The sequence below is a fragment of the Tauraco erythrolophus genome, chromosome 7 (genome assembly GCF_009769465.1).
Source record: "Tauraco erythrolophus isolate bTauEry1 chromosome 7, bTauEry1.pri, whole genome shotgun sequence".
NCBI lineage: Eukaryota > Metazoa > Chordata > Aves > Musophagiformes > Musophagidae > Tauraco > Tauraco erythrolophus.
Window position 1 is genome coordinate 36,243,685 of NC_141471.1, and position 20,977 is coordinate 36,264,661.

Sequence of the window (20,977 nt, forward strand, 5' to 3'; positions counted from 1 at the left end):
ATTATTTTGCTCTGCACACTTGATGAACACCTTCCAAGCCAAGCCCAGCCTCACTAGCTTCACCAAGCTCAACTTGGCATAGCCAGCTCCTGCTCCTCTGCCCCCCCGAGATCCCCTGACCTTCAGCAGATCCCTGTTCCATAGCACTCACTAAACAGGCTGCGTCTCCTGAGCAAAAAGGGAACTGAGAAGAAAACAATTGCTTCATCTGTGAAGGAAAATGTCTACCTAACAGCACATAACAAAGCTACACACTGTACTCTTTTTTCTTTTTACTTTTTTCTTTTTTAATTTAGGCCAAAACATTAAACTTAAGCTTCCATTAGGTCAATCTCTGCAAACCATCTTGTTCTTAGCTGCATTGAGGTGGTCAACGCACAAACACCTGGATGTTAAAGCAGTGTGCTGAAGTAAACATGACATTAAAGCACAGACTGACCCCAGGAGCTCAGAGCACATGAGTGCTTTTAAAAACCCCAGTGCTTCAGCATGGAGCCATCCGAGCCTCACAGCCCAGAACGATCTGTCTGGAACAGAGCAAGAACAGCCACAGCAGCACAGAAGACTTCACCTCTGCAGTGGTGTTTTTAGAAGGGGAATTTACCTCACCAGTTTTCACTTTACCAAAAGCAAGAAGAAAGCCTTTAAGCACTGCATCATTAAGACTTAAGTCTGTTTCTAAGAAATCGAGACCACCAAAGTAGTTTTCTTTGCAGCTTATATTTCACACCTCAGGAGACGTTTGAAAACATGCTTCTAATTATCTTGTCTCAAGGAAGATTAAAAGATGATTTATAAACAAATGTACCATTTATCACATCACATTCTAAGCATGGAGTGGGGGAGGACATTCACGAAAACACGGCTTGTGCAAACTTGCTGAAAGTGTCATGTAGAAGAGACAGAAAGTTAGTCAGTGTAATAATACCTTAATAGATGCGCCTGCAAAACGAGAAAGTTGTTTGATGTGCTGTCCCTGCTTGCCAATAATAGCTCCAACTGCCAAGGCTGGGATGAACAGATGAACAGTCTCAGACTCGGGTTGTTGCTGTGGGGAAGAAGGAAATATGCAGTGAATGTTTTTGAACATTACGAATCAGACTGACAGGAAAACGGGTAGGGAACAGGCATGCATGGAAATGAGGGGGAAATCTTATGATGCCTTGTGATGTCTGAATATTAAGGGTCTGGTTTTTTTCTGGCAATCATGAAATTCACAGAACATGAAAGGACAGCTTGAGCCAAAAGAGGATTTTTTTCATTTTTTATAAAATAGTTGCAATTTTAATGCTTAGAGTTTTAAAAACAATCGAGGTGCTGCTTCTTCACAAGGCTGTCATTCTTACCTGTCACTGTCTCGATGCTTTTCCACACGCAAGACTCTGCAGATGAGGCTGCTACAAGTGGAAGGGCTGCAGCCTGAGCAGGCAGACTCTTTCTAGTTTTCCTACTTATTTTTTTAATTTTAGATTGTGCTGAGAATGGCACAAAAAGCCTCAGAGTTACATATATGCTACAATTTCCTTTGTGTGGGAGTGATCTGGAATGATAGCCAGCTTGAAAACTGCCAGCGATTCCTCCTGTGTAACATTGTGCAGCAGTTGGAGCCCTGGCTGCAGGCCTCAAGCAGCCTAGTAAATTAAACACCACATTAGGCATTTTTGAAAGCAAGAGGACCCTAACATTGTGCCCACTGGATATCAGGCACCACCAATGTTTCCTGGCGCTTTCAGTCAGACGCTCCAGCTAGATAGCACAACATAACACTTGAGATCTCTACTTGCTGAATAGCGATGGTCAAACCACAGGATCACATATGCCACAATAAACCATAACTATTTTACCAGTCTCAGAAGAGCTCATCTCAGACTAACAGAGCCCTGTCAAGTACCGGCTGCGCCACTGTGCCTTTAATCCATCCACTTATGCCAGGGTTACTTCTCAAAAGTATTTCACACAAGCCTTTCTTTGAACTAGGAGGCATTTAAGGCACACACACACCCCCCACACCCCCCTGCCTTTTAAAGCATTTCTTCCTCTGTGTAGCCCTTTAACGTATTTTCAAAATTTGTTTCATTCATCCTCAACAAGATAAAGCCAACAAGCCCTTTTGCCCCGAAGGTATTTGAAGACAACACAACCATCCCCATCCTCACTTTCTCAGTGCCCGTCATGCAGACCAGCCCAAGCACCAGTGAGCAGAGCATAAGGGACCAATCGTGCTCATTTAGCTTCGCTCACTTGTGTGTTTTGGTAGAGACACAGACCCACATATGGAAGCTCATTGAAGCAACTTTTTCTAGAATATTTTCAGAAAAAAAGGTATGCTATATGCAACACAGAGCAAAGAGTAGCTGCAATTCTTAAAAAAAAAAAAGCTATCTCCACTTATTTTTAAATTTCAGTAACTTCTTTCAAGGGGAAGTAAAGTCCCAGTGCATTGACTGTAAACAAATCAGAACAAAATGCTTGTTTCCAAGTTTTACCACTTTATTTTTGGTAAACACAAGTCAACTGTAACCTCAGGGAAAACAAATTCCAGGCACAGTTCCATGTACCAGGTGAAAAAAAACCCAAAATAGGATATTGAGAATAGAAACACATTCTGCCAGTCACTTTAGGTGATCGCAACAGTTACACAATTTACCCTGTGTTTTCACACGTACAAGGCATCAGGCTTCACAGCCGACGTATGCCAATTTAAGCCCACATTTTCCCTGGACACAGGCTGCGGCCCTCCGCACTCAGCCTCCCCACTCCCCTGCGTGCTGTGGCCAGCAGGATTGCAGATCCAGCTGATTTTTAACACAGGCAGCAGGTCCCTGACCTGAATAACCAGAAACTCACACAAGCAGCAGTCCTGGAACAAGTGAGGAAGCAACAACAATTAGGTCAAGGCATGGGAAAAGGTGGGAACATACCTTTTAATCTGTCTACAGATCAGTTTAAAACTACACCCTGAAACTACATATTTGTAATGAAAGATATCAGTCACTTCAGTATATATGTTAAACTGCTTTCCAGAAGATTACTCATTTTCTCCTCTTATTATTACAAAGATCCTGTAAGCATACTCATAGTAAGTCCTTTTACATGTTCATCATGAATCCAGCAAGATTTCCAGTAATTGGAAAATGCTACTGTAGATACTTGGTCGATGTCACCACTTCAGAAAACTGTTTCTAAACGGATACAAATCCACGAGGCGTTCATTTTTTTCTGGTTTAGTTGCAAGGACCCATACTAACTGCATTAGGCATAAAGGCAACCTCTCTTTTCAGTCCAGGTGCAGACAGCTCGGCCACCCCTTGCTCGCTCATCTCCTTGACCCCCACCTTCAATTGTCCACACATGATCCAGCTCCTGCAAAAGTCCACTGCCAAAGTTCTCTCCCACATGCAACTCCAGCCACCCTCTTCCAGTTAAGCTTTGAGCTAACATACGCAAACTTTCCAGCTAATTCGTACAACACTGCTACAAATCAAACCTGTAATTTGACTTGGTTTTCAAGAATTCACACAGCTTCTACCTAAATCCACCTCCAGATTTCTCTACCACAGAAACAAATCAAACTTCATTACTTTGCAGATATTTCCTGCCTTCCCTCTGTTGCCCATCTGCCTGCAGCACAGTTTTCCCCCTCTTCTTCTCAAAGCTTGATTTCCAGCCACTTTCTTGGCTAGATTCAATTCACCACTGAAATTCCTTTCTGCTGCCTCACCCTGAAACATGAAACATGGGCAAAGGCAATGAAAGACAGAAGATGTACATGTGTCTTTCCAACTGTACAGTCAGCTCACTGTAGCATTCTCCCCCGTCCGTCCTTATAATTTTGACTTATTGATACATATAATCATCTTTTTTCCTAGAATTCTTTAAAAATTATTTGTATGTGAGTGAGTGAGGTTCTTTAACCTTAAACTTCCATTTTTGTGTAATAGTGATATGTGTTTATTAAGGAACAGTGGAGAATCTGTCAATATTGAACTGTTTATACACTGTCAATTTTCAGATTCTTTTCTGCAGAAGCACATTGGCACATATGTATAACTGAATTCATCTCAAGTATAACATCATGCAGGATTTAGAGAAATTATGTCCATTTCGTTATCCACACTTATTTTTAACTACTCAAAAAAACATGCCGTTTGATTTGTTTTAAAACATGAACATCAAAAACAACAGCTCTTTCTTTTTTCTTCTGGCAGAACTCACGTCTAGCTAAGACTTTCAAGAGTGTATCATAACACCAAGTTCAATTTATTATCTGTCCACTTCCTTACCCACAATAATTTTAAAATCCTTTTGTATTTACTGGAAGACTATCCTCCAAAAGAAACACATCAAAATGTAATGCAATGACTACACCACCCATCAATCTTACAGATACTTCTGGGGATCTTAGGATGGAAGAAAATCAACTATAATTTAATCTTCCCCATGCCATGCCACATAAGTCGTAGAGCTTTCCAGGAACTTCTAGCATGAGTTATATCAGAAATAGATTCCTAGATCTTAAACATATGTTAGAAGAGCTAAATTTAGGGAACTAATTTCCCACTGTGTGGAACCTGAGCTTCAACGTTCACTCCCTTAACAAGGCCAATTTTGCTTAAGCATATACTTAAAATTTAAAAACTGAAATATGTACATGTGTATATATATATCTTGGAGAATATCTGTCTGTAGTGACTTTAGAGAGCATCCTGCAGTTCAACTTTCTTACTTCATCATTTTAGGGGCCTTAACGGCATAATTATATATTTAAATAGTTTTCAGTCTAAATGTTAAAACAGTGGGTTACAGAAGTTCTAAAGTTCATTAAGTCATGGAATTAGTCATAAACTAATTTTTGACAACAGTAAGGTCTTCTGTACATGGAGATTTCTGTGCAATTTTCTCCTCTTCCCTGTTCACCCTATTTCCCTCTGACATAAGAAAATACTTTAAGACTAGCCCAGCCCTGAGAACTGACAGAAATGTAGGTGAAAAAAACATTGTAAAATAGTAACCTAGGTTCTCCAAGATATATGGTCCATACATCTACCCTAACTTGTGAGTAACTGTCTCAGAGGTCTGTGATGCACAGACTACCTCTTCTGCCCTAGTAATATTTGTGGGATGGGCTCAGGACTAGTCCATTCTAACACTGAACAGATCCAAACATTATAAAACAGTCTACATACTCTTCTAGGCAGTGGGGCAGGAGGCCTACGTACGCTTGAGGAATATGGCTTTAGAAAGAGAAGTTTCTGTCTCACGTAGCTGGGGCACACAGACAACACCCAGATGTTTACTCAGATGAATAACTTAGTTTCATAGAACTAAAAAAAAATAATAAAAAAAGCTCTGGAAACCGAGATTCAGAAACCAAGATTTCTTAGTTCTAAGAAATAGATTCTTGAAGAGCACGGTGACCAGAAGCAATTAATTCAGCTCATAAACAGCTGGTAATACTTGCTTTGTTTCTGCAAAAATCAGTATGCTTTAAACATGAAACAGGCTTGATAAGGAGTTTTCATCTATATCCAGCACATTTAACTAACAAAAACAATTTGAAATGCTGTTTTGTTCATTAATTGGATTCAAAGTTCAATCCAAATATAGCGTGATGAAAATCAGAAGTTAAAAATTAATCAAGCAAATAAGAAAAGCACCATTCATCAGCTTTTTTAACAGAAAGTTGAAAAAATATATTAACCAAAGAAAATGGTAAACTGTATGCTTGTTTAAATAGAAAGATATAGCCAATATGTTAGCAAAGGATAGCTGTGGTGGTACAGACTACACTAAGGCTTTCGGAAAGGTAACTCAAGTATAGATGTAAAACTTGGTAAGTCAGCTTAAATCAGATTTCCCACTTGCTCATTTAAATCATGATTGAAAACAGTGATCTAACACAGATGTAAATTAGTCTATCCCATTGGATGAAGCTAAGCAACTGCTTCTGCACACCAGTAGCTTGAACATTTTAGACTAGTCCACCTCTTTTTCCTGTAACAGCTTGGATACACCTCCTTCCATACCTCCTGTACGTCCCTGAACACTGGCCATCTGTCCCTAGCCTAATGGCCCATACCTACTATTTCTTTAAAAAAAACCCAAACCAAACAATTATTTGTTTTCTAGATTCCTACCACCTCCATCCAAGATCTAGCCTAGTCTGTTCCTAAATCCTGTAACCTCTGGCTGCTCCCCCATTACACTGGGTTTGCCTGGACCCCGTGCACTGCAGCTGCCATCAGGACGGTCCCCTTCACTCCAGACTCTGCAGCCCTGCAGAAGATTTTCCCAGGAGACTCACTTCTCCACTGCCATCCCTACCACTTTATAGTTTACTCTTAGCAAACTGGCTTAGCTGAGCAGTCATGTCTTAGTTTCCAGAGCTTCAGCTTGAGTCTGACTTTTCTGTTCCTTGGGATATTGCCCACATCCTTCAGCATGAGGGCTACTGCTCCACACCAGAGCTAGAAGCTGAGGACTCCCAGTCAAGAAAGTTTGCAGATTCACTTTTTCTGCAACTCTTGCTTGCAGAGTTAGAAATATCTGTAGAGTCCAACAGCTTGGGATAAGCTTACTGTAACACTTCTGCCAAGGCCTGCTGCATCAATCCTACAAACTGCCCAAGATCACACACAGGAAGAAAAGCTTTTTCCTTACCTGATAGGTCATCAGAAGGAAAAGCATTCCTCCCCATCTTGTATAACAGCTAAAACATGGTCAGACAAGGATGAAAACTCATAAAAATAAAGCCATGATTCTTCAGCTAGATGGTGGTAGGGGAAAAAGTAGGTCCCAAGCCACCGGAGTTGGGGAAACAGACATTGTATTTGGGGAATGGTATTTTTAAAAACGAAAACATACCACCACCCCACACACAAAAATGAAACCACAAAAAATCCAAACTACTAAAAAAAATTAAAAAATGGAGTTTTGTCGCCTTGGTTCTCCCCCAAGATGAACCATCCTCTCTTGCTTTTGGCTCACGCTGCTTCTAGGTCAGTCCATGGCTCCCTCAGTCAGTATGAGCGTGTGATCTCAGCCATTGCAGGGTTAGCAAGGGAACATGTTTGCTATTTATGTCCCTCATGTTAACTTGAACATTTATCTCAGTCTTTTTCTGCAAGGCTGCCAACAGTACAAATTTTTTTTTCCAGTCATGTTTTTAAGTGTCTCCATAGACCCTTTGCTCCAAATGTATGTGGTTGGTAAATCCATGGCAACATTAGGGATAAGGTTGTAAATCTTCAAAAATATTATACTCACTGAAGTGAACAGGATTTTGTGCCAGACATCAATAAGAGTAAAATCAGATCTTTGCTGGTTTCTAAGCCCATTATGCATCTTCAGTATATGTTTTCATTTACTCCAAATGTGTTGCAAATGAGTTACCTTAGGATGAGACATTTATTTTAAGTCACAAAGTCATGTTATCCATTTCTAGCCAGCATTTTTTTTTTTTAGCTGTGAGGGAAATAATTAAAAACTATTTTAAGACTGCACAAAACAGTCTCAGCCAATGTTTTGCTACCATCTAGCCTAGTGGGTTATTGGTGGTTTTTTTGTTTTTAAATAGTAAACAAATCCACTTTGTAAAGTAAAGTAAAAACATACAACCAGCAGATGACTGCATTAAAAAGTTCTCTTTTGCCATTCTCCCCCTTCCCAACTGCCATGATCACCATCACCAAGGCAAGGCAGATTTACAGATGACTCACTTGGTCTTCAGAATACCCTAAGCTTTGTCAGGAAGTGAGGTATCATTTTATTCAAACCCCCTACCAGATCCAAAGCCAAAATTTGAACCATGTTTTTGCAATGGACTGTGAAGAATTATACTGGCCTGCAGCTATACTAAAAGCTCTTATTTATTTAGTAATAAAAACTTGCAGCAAGAGGAAACCATCATTAAGCCAAGTATCCTTGAACACATTCCAGTAGGATTCAATGCATTAATAAAATATAAGCTTTTGACACCAGTGAAAGAAATCCTAGTGTATTCATTTTCCAATGCTAATGTTAAAAGTTTAAGCCTTCATTGGAAACAAGAGTCTCATAAAGGAAAACTTAAAATCTTAGTAGATAGGTCTAACGTGATCCACAGTTCTACAACATCGTTGCAAATACCTCTTGGGTCACCGTCTTGTGCATCAGCTAAAGTGGTGCTGCCAGCGCATGTTAACAAACTGAAGCCTGATCTCCCCCCACCCTCCCAGCTTTTCGGGTTTATTTAGAACAGATTTAAGCGTGTGCTGTGAGTCTAAAACCTTCTGTCATGTTCACTGCCTGAAAAGCCAGGACTACACTCAGAAGGTAATGGAGACTTCTTCACTGCTGAATTCAACCAGTCAAGAGCTAGCAAAACATAATTTAAAAGAAGAAACGCGTGTTTAAATTCACTCTGGACACCCTGAAGCATCACCCGTTTTCTCGTGTACAAATTGTACTGCCACCGTCCACCCAGGGCTTCATCTTCACATGAACCCCAGACTGATGAGAGAGACAGGAGCAGTGGGAAGAATTTCCAAGAACAACAAGGAACTTCCCCAAAGCAGCTTCAACATCACGCTTGCAGCAACCTTCTCCTGGTGTAGCCAGGAGCTCACCGCACTACCTCCCCTCCACTGTCCGGGTCTCTGGGCTGGCAACCTGCTGTGTTTAGAGCAGAGCTGGCTCCCCCTTACCCTGCAAGTGTTAATCCTGCATCATGTAAGAAACGCTTGTGTCACTAGATGAAGCAAGAGCATGACCCTTTTGGAGGCGATCAGCTCGTGGCAAGGCCATGCAGATCTACATTTCTCCCACATCAGTCCTGGACACTCAGAAAGCATGCTGTGTCAGGGCGAGTCCTCCATCCAGCTAGCTGAGCTGCTCCCCTCCTCTTGGTTGAAAACCTAAGCAATAACCCCATTTCCAATTTGGGGACTACTGCATTTCAACACCTGAAACTCAAACACCACTGGTTATTACACAATGGTGAGTACCTTAAGTGATATGCTACTAAAATCATCTCACTCAGTACTACTCACTCCACTTCTTGGCTCCTAACTTTAGTACTTTTCATCACCATCGTCTTCTACCTGGCAAGCCATGGGAATCTCCTCAGACTACTAGAAGTCACTAACAGGACTGTATCTATCAGAAGTGTTTCCAACACGAAAATCTAGCCAGGAACAAGGGGGTAGAAATCATAAAAGCAGAGAAGGAACATTTTCTGGCAGGCTGGTTATAAGGCATTTCACAAGCGGGAACAGGTCTGACATATTTCTGAACATGGCACGAACTTTTTGTTTTTGCAAAATCTGATTGGCCGCTATGCCAAAAAAGCAATCTGCCACCTTTTATTCTAGATAGAAAGCCAAAAGCAGAAATCAACATAAGGAACAGATTGTGAAACTACGTAAGCAGGAATTTTGCTGGTCATTCACAAGCAGCAAACATAGGTATTTCGTGTTGCAACACTGCATGACCACGAAAACAAAAGTGCTTATGTATGGAAACACTTCCACTTCAAAAATCGTGGCTGTGACATCAGTCACATAGGTACACCAGACTTCTAGAAGTTGCCCATGAAATCTGTAGCTTTCAAAGATACAGGTACTCATCAGCTCTGATTTACAAAGATACTGCTCTCAGATTCCTTGGCAGCTGCAAGAAAAACAGGCTGTGAAAACACAGAAAGGTCACTTATTTTTCCATCATGTTTAAAACAAACAAACTAGAGATGGAGCCAGCTACACCAGAATGAGAACTTGACCTATTTTTGTTTCTGGCCTGAAGGAGCTCAGCACACTCTAGTTACAAAATATTATTTGGCACCTTAAGGAATTAGACTTCCCACATAGTTTAACATTCAGAAGATGCTGAGCCTGGTACTTAGAGCTTGGGAATCTAAAACGTTCAAGGGAACACTAATTAAATCTTCTTCCCATAACAAGAATCTGGGAGCAGCTAACCAACACAAATTCTTGTATCTTGTTGCAAGGAACTACAAATATCACTACAAGTATTCAAACCTGCAGTGAAGAAGTCACTTTTATTTTAAAAGTGTACATTATTAGTTAGGGAGTGATGTTATTTGCATTACGACAACCTCAGAACCGTAAAAAGAGCTATTAAAAATAACTGGAGGCTTCAACACCTCAGAAAAAATACCAACTGTCAACTTGCCAGATCTTCGTACATCATACGGTGCCAATTGCATTTTTGCTTCCCTCACTGGGGTCCAGTCCATCTCCAGAGGCAGAATAGTTTCTGATTACTCCGGACATGGGTTCCTGCCAACACAGCGTGGTAAGAGCAGGAGATTTCAAGGCGATGGGAGGACCAACCATTTTCTCCACAGGGCAGAACAATCCCGCAATGTTACGCACCATGGAGCAAATTTCTTAGTTGTCAAAAATGCATCATTAATGAATTTAAGAAACTAAGCAGCAGGAAAGGTGTATTCAAGGCACTGAAGTTACAATCTTCAAAAGAAGTCTAATTAGCTGGCAGTGTTTTTTTCCCAGACAATGCTGTTATCCTATAGTGCCCTTCTCAAGGTCATGTGTGCTACACATCAGTGAAATAGAAACCATACACATGAAAATTTTGCAAAAACACTGGCAAATCCTTCTTCACCCCCCAAAACCACATCCTCTTTTGGCTGTAGGACAGCTCCTCACAAAATCATCTACTGCTTAAGCTATCCAGATTAGGGTAAAGCCACTTACAACTACACACATTATAGATGTACATACATTACTACCCCTAGATGGTTCAGACGTAACAGTCGCACAAGCTAATCCTATCAAACCCAGACATCCAAAGGAGCCCAACTCCACCAAGTAAGAGTCAAAGTACCTGGAAACATAGGACAGTTTTTCCTCTTCCTTGTCTCTCATCTATGCTCAGGGCATCAAATGAAGGCCCTCAATGAAGCAATTTTTCATTTTAAATTACTTTTCTTTCCTGCCAAAAGCACAATACAGTTATTTCTTCTCTTGTATCTATGTGATATAGAAGATCTCTTCTTTATTATTATTATTTAAGAAAATTACTGGAGAATAAAGAAGGAATTTCTCCACCACAACATCTTCTAAGGAGAAAGTTTTCCATTGGCATGTTCCTCACCTGCAACAAAAAGCTTCAGGAGATGGCAGAAAGAATAAAGGAAAGCAACCTATCAGCCTAACTGCACAAGATTGTCATCAGAAAATGACAATCTTGATTTTGTTCATCATAGGAAAACTACAGGGGGTTTTTTGGTGTGGTTTTTTCTTTTTTTTTTTTTTCCCCCTTCCTAGAAGCGTCTATGCATATCACATAACCAGAAAATTAACTGTGAAGCTAAAGAAAAGGTTAGAGAGAGTGCACTTTGAGGGCAAAGCTTCAAGAAGCTACAATGGGTGTGGAAAAAGACCAGTAGAGAAAGTAATCCTACTGCGAGCAGAGGAGCATCTCTTCACCTTAGTTAACTTTCACAGAGCAGAAGTTCAGCTGTCTCTTACAGGACCTTACAGATGCAGGAGAGCAGCTGGTGTGGACTCCTCTTGTGGCAGAAAGCTGTCTACTTCTCACATTCCTATATGTTTGAGTACGTTTGCCATGCAACAAACAGAGAATTAATTCTGTGGCTCTGTTTCAGGACATTCAAGGGCAGGAGCAGGATTAGCTGTCCACAGGTTAGCCCTCCTTCCCCTATACCCTTGGGATACCAAATTTCAGATCTAAAGGCTACAAAAGAAACGCAGTCAGATGTACAATTAAACACACAAAGTTTCAATTATAAAAGGAAGGATGCAACCCTCTTAACCCCAGTAGATGGGCCAGGTGTATTTAATTGCATAACTGTACACAGCTGAACTCTAAGGCAATGGTTTCTTGTTTGCGTGGAGCTTCAAAATCTTCAGTGTTGCACTAGAACAAATTTCTATTTTTGAGAGACAAGTATGTGCGTATTCTCCCCGAAGTTCAGAAAACAGAAGCAACAACTTCATCAAAACAGCTTGGAGCAGTACAGCACTACGTTTGAAGCAGTTTGGCTGAGATACTTTCTAAAAGACTTTTTTGTGGCAACGTATCTTCTGGAAAACATAAGCATGGGGCATATTCACTTTTGCAGAATCTTACTCTTCTCCTCATACAAATCCCAATTCTTCGTGCAGGTACTTAGCTCTTCACATTCATTATGAGTGACAGTGGGCAGACTAACAAAACTATTGCACTTATGTCAGAACTGCAACACACAAGCATTTAAGTGCAGAGTTAAGGAGAAAGATTTAAGGGTAAACAGAAAGTGGTAGTTCTCCAGGCCCAAAAGCAGCTGGATGAGACATTGGCTACAAAGAGGCACAGAAAGGCTGCTGGTCTTTAGTATGGTCACACAAGGTCACACATTCATCAAAAATCCATTAGTTTTATCACATCACCAAGATCATATAAGTAAAATCATGCCCATTTGACATGGGATTTTTAACTCCTAGTATTCTTAACTGTGACATTTCTTAAGTCCAACTTTTTCCTCAAACCTTAAAACATTTCAATGATTCCCACATGTTCTGATATACTTGTCTTTTAGCAGGCCAGTGAAAAGTATATAGATTTGGCATTTTTGCGTAAAGACACTGGAAAATTCAGAAATCAAAAAACAATATACAATTCCATTGCATGCCTTTTAAATGACTACACAAACTGAGCGCTTTACAGGAAAACAGAGATTGGACTTTGCAAATAAATTATACAGTTGCAATATTAAGAATTGTTGCTAGTGATAGGTAAATATAAAAAAAAAGAATGGCTAACCTGCACTAGATGTGGTTTTCAGACACTGTTAGCCATGTGCAGCAGACGTGTATATACATGCGTGTGTATACCTAAACAGACAGGTACCAAGGACAGCCTGTGCCTTCCTGTATGGATTCTACTGCCAGGACAAAGGGTAAAGCAACAACCAGATTCTTAGTGAGACAGAAACTGCATCTCATTAAATTAGATGAGTCTCTATATAATCAGACTTCGGTGTTATACACCAGTGTGAACCATTGTGGAGATGGACTATAGAGAATGAGGTACTCAGTCACATGGAAATTGTTCTCCTGAACTTGACACAGTCCAAGATGCTAAATGCATACCAGTGTTTGATCACATCGCTGTCTCTTGAGACATGGGCCTGTTCCAGAAGCAGCTGGAGAACCATGTTTATACTCTTGTCAAATACGTCTTAAAGCTTTGCATGAGAAGGGAGAGAATGAAGCATCACACAGCTTACATTAACACAGCTAAACCTATCCAATTACTCAGTCCCGAGCTCCTCAATATCCAGTTTTAGGAATACTTGGCTACAGCTGTATATATGGGTGTTCAGATCTGTCACTTTAAGCTCTGGCAACGTAACAAAATCCTAGATGTGTTTACTATGTAGATTTTTCTCTTTTCACTCGTATTAAAAAACAAACAGCCAGCATCAGGAATGTGACAGACACTTGTTTCAATAATTAAGATGACATCTTATTTTCTTTGGGAACAAGTCCTACACAAGGTCGCAGCAACACCTCGTCACTAGAAAACAGTACATATGAAGGATCAGATCCATATGGAAATTCTTCTGCAAATGCCCAAAGCTCATCCACCTGCCTCTTCCAAGCCTAGAGAGAGCCACTTTTAAGTCTATCCCCACAATAAGGTGAAGAAAGGGTCCATACATTCAAAGATATTCAAATAAAAGTTTCGTAGCCCTCAGGCACATCATAGTGGGGTCCCAAGGCTCACTATATGGTTTGTAAGCACACATTCACAAAAGGACTTCAGTGACATTAGATGCCAAGACGCCCTTGATGACAGTGTAGCTGAAATTGCTGAGGAACACACCTTTGCTCAGTCAAACAAACAGGAGACAGGGAAGAGCCACCAATGTCCAGTGCCACGCAGAAGGCAAAATCTGCACTGACAAGAATAAGCAAGACAGCAGCAGGATACCCTTCTCATATGCTGATGCCAGCAGCATTTTCGGAATGAATTTTCGGCTGCCTGAAAGGGATATCCTCAATGCCAGCTAACCAGTGGTCCCAAGAGTGCAAGGAAATCCCCTCACAGCAAGCTGAAGGGACTTGGGTTGCCCAAACGGTTTTGGCAATACAAGGAACTTGGTAACAAATAGCTCGTAGGTAAACGGACATAAAGTCTCCCTGTGATTTCTTCATCAGTGATCTTCTAAGACCTTCTTTCCCAGAAGCCTCTTTTATTCACATAGATTTTTATTTTATTTATTAAATCCCTTATGAGCTCTGCTAGATCTACCTCTGTGGTTACATTTTGTCTTTCAAATTTTTTCCACTGCTTCTTCAAAAATATAGTCAGTCTTTTGCTCTTTCTACTTCCACATGCTCCAATACCATATTTAATCAGTGTCTTAAAATTTGTTCTACTAGAGAAAAAAGAAATTAGAGGAGAGGAATAAAACAGAAATTACAGACACTAACTTCATACACAAACTGGATTTGAAAGTTAATCTGAGAGACTGACTTGCCTGAAGCCCACAGAACCACCTGCTTTTTTCCAGATAAGGTCCCATGTAAGCAAGAAAAGGTGAGACAGTTTCAATTGTTCATGTATTTGTTTCAGGAGCCCTTAGTTTCAGGTTCAGGGGCTGTCTTGGCATCACCCTCCAACCTTCACAAAAGCCGTCACAGTTTATCCGCTGAATCTATGAGTTTACCCCACCTTTCCGCACATTAGCTCGTCATACATCTAGACTATCTGGAACAAGAGGTCATTCAGAGGACTGAGCAAACAGCGTGAACAGGAGCAAGAGAGAGTTCAGAATGTGTGGTCTTTCCAGCTGCAAAGTTTCTACGCTTTCACAAAATGACACTTGTTTCTTGATGCCTTTTTCCAGATGTTGCCACTATCCTATTTCCAGAAACCTGGGAACTGCCAGAAATCCTATTAGGCCAAAAAAGATGCAACTGGAAGGAGACAGGTGCACCAGCAACAAAGGGACAGACATGAATAAGACTGAAATCACCAAATTCAGCACTGTTTAGGTGCATATTTAAAGCAAAAGCAAGAAAGAATCACAACAAAAGGAAAAAAGTGGGAAAGATATGAAAATAAACCAAGCAAGGAACAGAACTCTAAGCTAACAGTATGAATCTCAAGAATAACAAAATAGTTTGCAAATCTGGAGTAGAAAGAAAAAGATACACTTTTCATTACCACTAAAGTAAAGAAAGTTGTATACTGTTAACAAATCACCTCTAGTTTCTCGTAAAAAAAGAAGAAACAAATTGAGGCAATCCATTACCACAGATGGCATTTTATACAATACAATGAAGCAGAAACCTGTATTATTTAGTTTAGTCTGCCACTCTAATCAAAGTGCAGAGGGACTGGAGAGGGAAAGAATTTGTCATAAATAGAGGCACTGCTATTAGCAGTAAAATAAATGAGTATAAACATATTTCTGTTGTAGTTTTCAATGGAGCACTTTTTCCTGATAAAGCCACTATTCTACTCAATGTAGTTTATTATACATTCATAACACCCGAGTTGCTCATTCCCACAACAATGCTACAAGTGTGGAATTTTTCCTGTTCCTTGCAGTGTCATTTTCTTGGCCTCTTTCTCTGGGAAAAATATTTAGGCAACAACTTCCCTTTACTGCAATATATGTAGACCTACTTGAGTTATTTAATAAAGCTCAGTGTGCCTTGCTGCTAAAACTTTTCTAGTTCATGAGAAGCCTCAGACTCAACTCTCTAGATGTTACTGTTGAGCAAAGAAGAGGGCAAAGACAGCCGTGTCAGTTTGTAAAACTCTGTCATCCACTTCTTAAGAGTTCATTTCAAAAATTAATCTTCCATTAGGTTGCTAACAACCACCACCACCAGAAACAGGGAAGAGAGTTAAAGAAAAAAAAAATGACCTTCTCTGTGTAATGAGGTTGTCTTTTCTTGACTAGCAGAGCACCATCTCTTTCCAGAAGGACTCTGGAGCTTTCTGCTACAATAAATTATCTTCTGCTCCATAGTAAAAGATTTCATTTGTGATTACTAATCAGCACTGGATTTGAATAAGATTCTATTGAGCTTTTTCACATATTTCTTAGAGAGCAACACAGCAAGCAAATCACAGCTTTCTGCAGATTAATCTACATAATTCAAGTCCTATATATTTAGCAATACTACATTTCAACAGGGCTTGTACACTTATAAAACTACTACATTCAAACAAACATTTTAGCTACATATAGATCCCTGCTTTTTGACAAGAGATCATTTTTTTCCTTCCTTATCAACTGCAGACTAGCATCATTAATTGCAAATTCCAGCAAATTTTGAATTCCATTTTATACGATATTTATTTCTGTAATGATTCAAGCTCTCTAGAAAATAGCATCTAATGCTTTTCTAAGAAACAACATTTTCTGGTTTCACTGAGCGTTCCACTAAATGACCAATGACTGCAGCCATATGAAATTTCCAGTGTGCAAGCAGAAAGACAGGCAACATTGAGAAAGCTGACAGAATACAGCTATTAAAACATCATTACCCATATCTTTGAAGTAATTTGGCGAGAACACAGCAAACTGATTAGTTTTGAACAGCAGCATTGTACAGATTAGCATCACCGTTCACTATCCATCCAAAATCAGAGACTTCCCTTACCCCAAATGGTGGATATGAAGCAGCAGCAGCAGCGGAGGCAACACTCACTGCGGGAGGCGGTATTCCTGAAGAAGAAGGTGGGAACAGACCCAAGGCATTCAGATTTAATCCAGGAATTAAATGTGCTTGAAGCTGCAATGGCAGAAGAGTTTTTTAAGATTTACAGTCCTGGTTATTAACTTTAATCAAAATCCTAGTTGGAATAGGTTATTAACCTTTTCAGAATATGTCAGTATGCTATTTAAAAAAAAAATTCATCTCCTTCACCCCAAGGACTCTGCTTCAAACCTATTCCCCAGACATATGCACAGACCAGTAACATTAAAAACATGTAGTAGGAAAGGCAGCTGGGAATCTCTTGCTACAACTTAGTCAGTGACAAACTTTATAGCAAGAAATTCAGACAATATTACAATTTACTTTCAGAGTGAATAAAATTATCAAAGAAATAACATAATATTTTTGGCTTTATACTAAAGGCAGCCCTGTAGAAACATAGAAAACGCATGCACAAGCCCTGACTTTTAATACACTGGGTGTATACGCCACACTATAACCCCATCTTCCCTTCTATATCCTTTCCTTCCCATGCCTTGCAAAAGACGAAGATACCCTCAGCATTTGTCGGGAAAGCATCAACTATAAAATTGCATGTCCCTTAGTTAACCACATCTGAGAAAGTGTCAGCATTGTGTGCTAGGAAGCATTTGTTGTCTGTGATACAAAACTTGTCAGTACCCCTTTTTCACTTTTCCATGTTATTGCCCACGTAATACAACTACGCTTTAGAAATACCTCAGCCAGAGACAGGCACCATCTCAGGCCATCAAGATAAGTCAGTTATGAGACACCAACAAAAATCCCAAAAACTTCACCAACTAAAAAACTATCCTAATAATCAATACAAACTAAACTTGAAATCCATCCAGTAAGAGAAGTAGTTTTCTGCTTACCGCACCTTTGCCAAACAGCAGAGCAGCCTCAAGCTCACCCCATTTTCCTGCTTGCTATATGAAGCAAAAACGTACCACTATAAAATAACTTTATTTTGTCTTTGTATGTAGTTTGTGTCCTGCAATTTGCGTACAGTGTGGGAAGGAGGGGAAAAGCGGAGAGAATATTCTCTGTGGCCAGTACGGAAACTCTAAATAGCTATTTCTAGAAAATCAGAGACTACTGTAAACTGAAAAAATATTTCCAGTCTGATTCTAGACTGTAAGATTTGGATACACACACAAAAACCTCTTCATGGCTTATCAAAAATCTCATTCATTTCTCAATATGCATTAGTAATACTTTAGCAAACTAAGGAGGAGTGTTGTTTTTATTATATAATCACCAATCATCTTGGATTATTAAATGCATTTATCATCTATATCAAGAAATATCTTAATAAAGCCTTCTTAAATTAAATAATTGAAAACAGGAGAGATCCTTCCTCCATATGCTGTTATGCTTTTAACATGAGGAGACTGGGAATCAGTACTTTAAGAAACATACACACTAGAGCACATAAACCACAGTAATACATAAATACACATTCCTTCAGGTTTTTGTAACAAGAAAAGTGAAACACTCATTCATTTCTTCAGTCTAAACCAACTTCTCAATTCCTCTACTCAAAATGAACCAGAAAAAGCCTTCATTAAAATAGCATGCATAAACAAATAATAAAAAAACCTTGCAGAAGCCCCACAAATGAATACAAGAGGCAACACAGAGAAGCTACAACAGGGAAATTCTGATGGGCTGTTAGGAAAGACATTTTCACCATGAGAACAGTGAGACAGAGCACAGGCTGCCCAGAGAGACTGCTAACTCTCTACTCATGGAGATATTCAAAAGCGGACAAGTCCCTACAGTGACCTCATTTAACTTTGAGCTGAGCCCTATATTGAGCAACTCCCCTGCGAGGCCAAGTGACCTCCAGAGGTCCCTCACACCTCAATCTTTCTGTGGCTCTAGTTCTGGAAAGGGCCCATGCAACAAGATGACTCACATTCATAGCAGCAATATCATTTTCATAAGACTCCCTGATTTTCTTCATAATTTCTTCCTCTGCCTTGGCACAAGTTTCAATACTGCCTTTAACTGTAATGGTCCTTTCCGGATTATAGAGTGTCAAGTCCTGCAATCTGCAGATGAAAGAAGCACAGATTAGCCAACAGCAGCAGGTAACCCAGATTTATCATTCGAGTGCAATGACATCTGAGCATGTCAAGTTTGCTCTCCAAAGAGGGTCGTATCAATTCATAACAAAGGTCACGCACAGTTCTCAGAGAATCTGGAGAAACTCTGTCCTCACAGTGAGCACAACAAAAAACACCACAGCGAGGTTTGGTATCGGATGGTTGAGATGTGCTTCAGGTGCAACACCACATGGAAACCACCACGCTCTGTAGGAACAGGAGCTGCAGAGCACTGCAGCACCGTTCAGCTTCACACTCTGCACCAGCCCTACCAACAGAGAGGGCTCCAGACATTTAGACATCCCAGAAACACAGACCATAAGAATCACTTTTTCCTTGAGAACAACAGTGGATTTCTTAAGGAGGGGATAAAAGCCCAACCCTTAGTGAAACTGCAGGAGAGCCTCCAAATTATCGTAATGGGAAGACCAAAGGCTGTGTTCAAGTCAACATTTGCTGTGAAACACTAGTAACTGCTCCAGGAAAATGAGAAAATTATGGTGTTAAACTTTAGTGCTTCATTAGGTAACAAATGCTGACCTATATGGCAAAATGGAGGAAACTGACTGGGAAGCCATGGCATATCCATGTACTGAGAAAAGGTGAGTTGAAGGGGTGAAGACTCAAAAAAAAAAAAAAAAGGTCACAGCAGGATGCAGGAGGGGTGAGGAAGCCCGTGGTAGGAAGGAGAGAGGAAGCAGCACACAAGGCTTGCTTGCTTTCTTGCAGAGCAGGCAGCACGGCAATCTGCGCATCTCAGCAGCAAGCGTGAAATGCATCCACAAAGCAGTCCGTAAGTTTCCAGTGTGCGAGCACCGAGTTACTGCCTCAGGAAGAAAAGTGGTGGAAAATACTCCAAAGAAGAGAGGAAACACTTTCCCAAACCAGCTGCCTTACTTTAACTTTATGGACAAGCTTATGAAAAAGCCTAAATGAAGAGATCAGGAGAAAGACTAATTAGACAAAACAGAATCAATGGGCATATATTCTCTTTTATATGCCAACTAAACCAGGCGATTTCATGGGGTTATTTCAGGCATAGCATGACAAGTACGATCTTGAGGCCAAGATTTTAGTGCAAATAAACCATTAACTTGCTAAATTAAAAAAATACTCTGTTTACAGACAACATGTTATTTGTGTCATCATCAATAAAGACAAGTTGGTTTCACAGAATGAAGGCCATTATCACATTTACCCTGTAAATGGTTTTTTCCTTTAAGTAGCAGCATTAAGAGTCTGTGTACTGCTCGCAAACAAAATGTTTATGCCAACACATTTGAGAGAGCATACTGGCCTTATAAAACCTATTCTTGAAACAGACTTATTTGGTTGCCTTTTCTCCTCCAATTGACTCACTTCTCTTCCTCAGACTAATTCAGTAAACATTTACATACCTTCAGGAAGGTCTCAGGTTCTTTCATCCAGTTTTGAATTTCCTCTTTTTGAGGAACCTCATTCGCTCTTAGCTTGGTTGTCTTCATTTGAGCTATTTTCTTCAGTACACGTTTTTTTTGTCTCCTGCATGTATTCACATCTCTTCATATGTCCTCATGTGTCTTTCAAACCCTCTCCCTTTCCTGCAGCCTATAAGCCTTATCCACACCCCTCCTGACTAAAGTGTAAGTCCAGGATGCCCTCAAATGCTTGGAAGTTCACACCAGAGTATTCATTATGCACAGAACAGGAGGTTCTCTGAAGATATTACTCGAGGGTAAAACTACTATTAACAGCCGAGCTTCTACAGAGATGTTGATCTAATCAGTGATTTGCAAATTTCCAGTGAAGGTGGAAACTCCTATTTATTTTCAGCCAAATTTGAACAGGTCCCAGTTACCTTCACAAACTCAGACCAAAAGCTATTACTTTGAAGCAGACTCAAACTAGTCAATGTATCCCAGTTTGGCTGCTGGTGGCCAAGAGGGACAGAACTGCTACTAAAAATACTCTTTTCAGTATTCATTTGCTTTATTTCCTTCCTTCTTCTCAAAAAAAAAAAAAAAAAAATCTAACCTACACCAGAAACTAAAACTCACTAGTTTCACTCATTTTCACACATAGCTCAGCACCAATCCAGATTTATTGTTTAAAACACTCATCGTTGCATATGGCATAATATTTTAAAAACAACCAAGACTT

General features: G+C 40.0%; 1 protein-coding gene across 2 annotated transcripts in view; it reads right to left on the reverse strand.

Moving 5' to 3' along the window:
- IGF2BP3 (insulin like growth factor 2 mRNA binding protein 3) overlaps positions 1 to 20,977 on the reverse strand; it is a 115,307-nt gene that overhangs the window by 9,738 nt on the left and 84,592 nt on the right. Inside the window, exons 9-12 of one of the 2 annotated variants that reach the window (XM_086614327.1) lie at positions 18,649 to 18,784; positions 16,677 to 16,781; positions 5,220 to 5,234; positions 929 to 1,048 (exon numbers count right to left, since the gene is read on the reverse strand). In XM_086614327.1, coding sequence (XP_086470453.1) covers positions 929 to 1,048; positions 5,220 to 5,234; positions 16,677 to 16,781; positions 18,649 to 18,784 — 376 coding nt within the window. Of the gene's footprint in view, positions 1 to 928; positions 1,049 to 5,219; positions 5,235 to 16,649; positions 16,782 to 18,648; positions 18,785 to 20,977 lie in introns of both variants that reach the window. The other variant, XM_086614326.1, reaches the window with a different exon arrangement.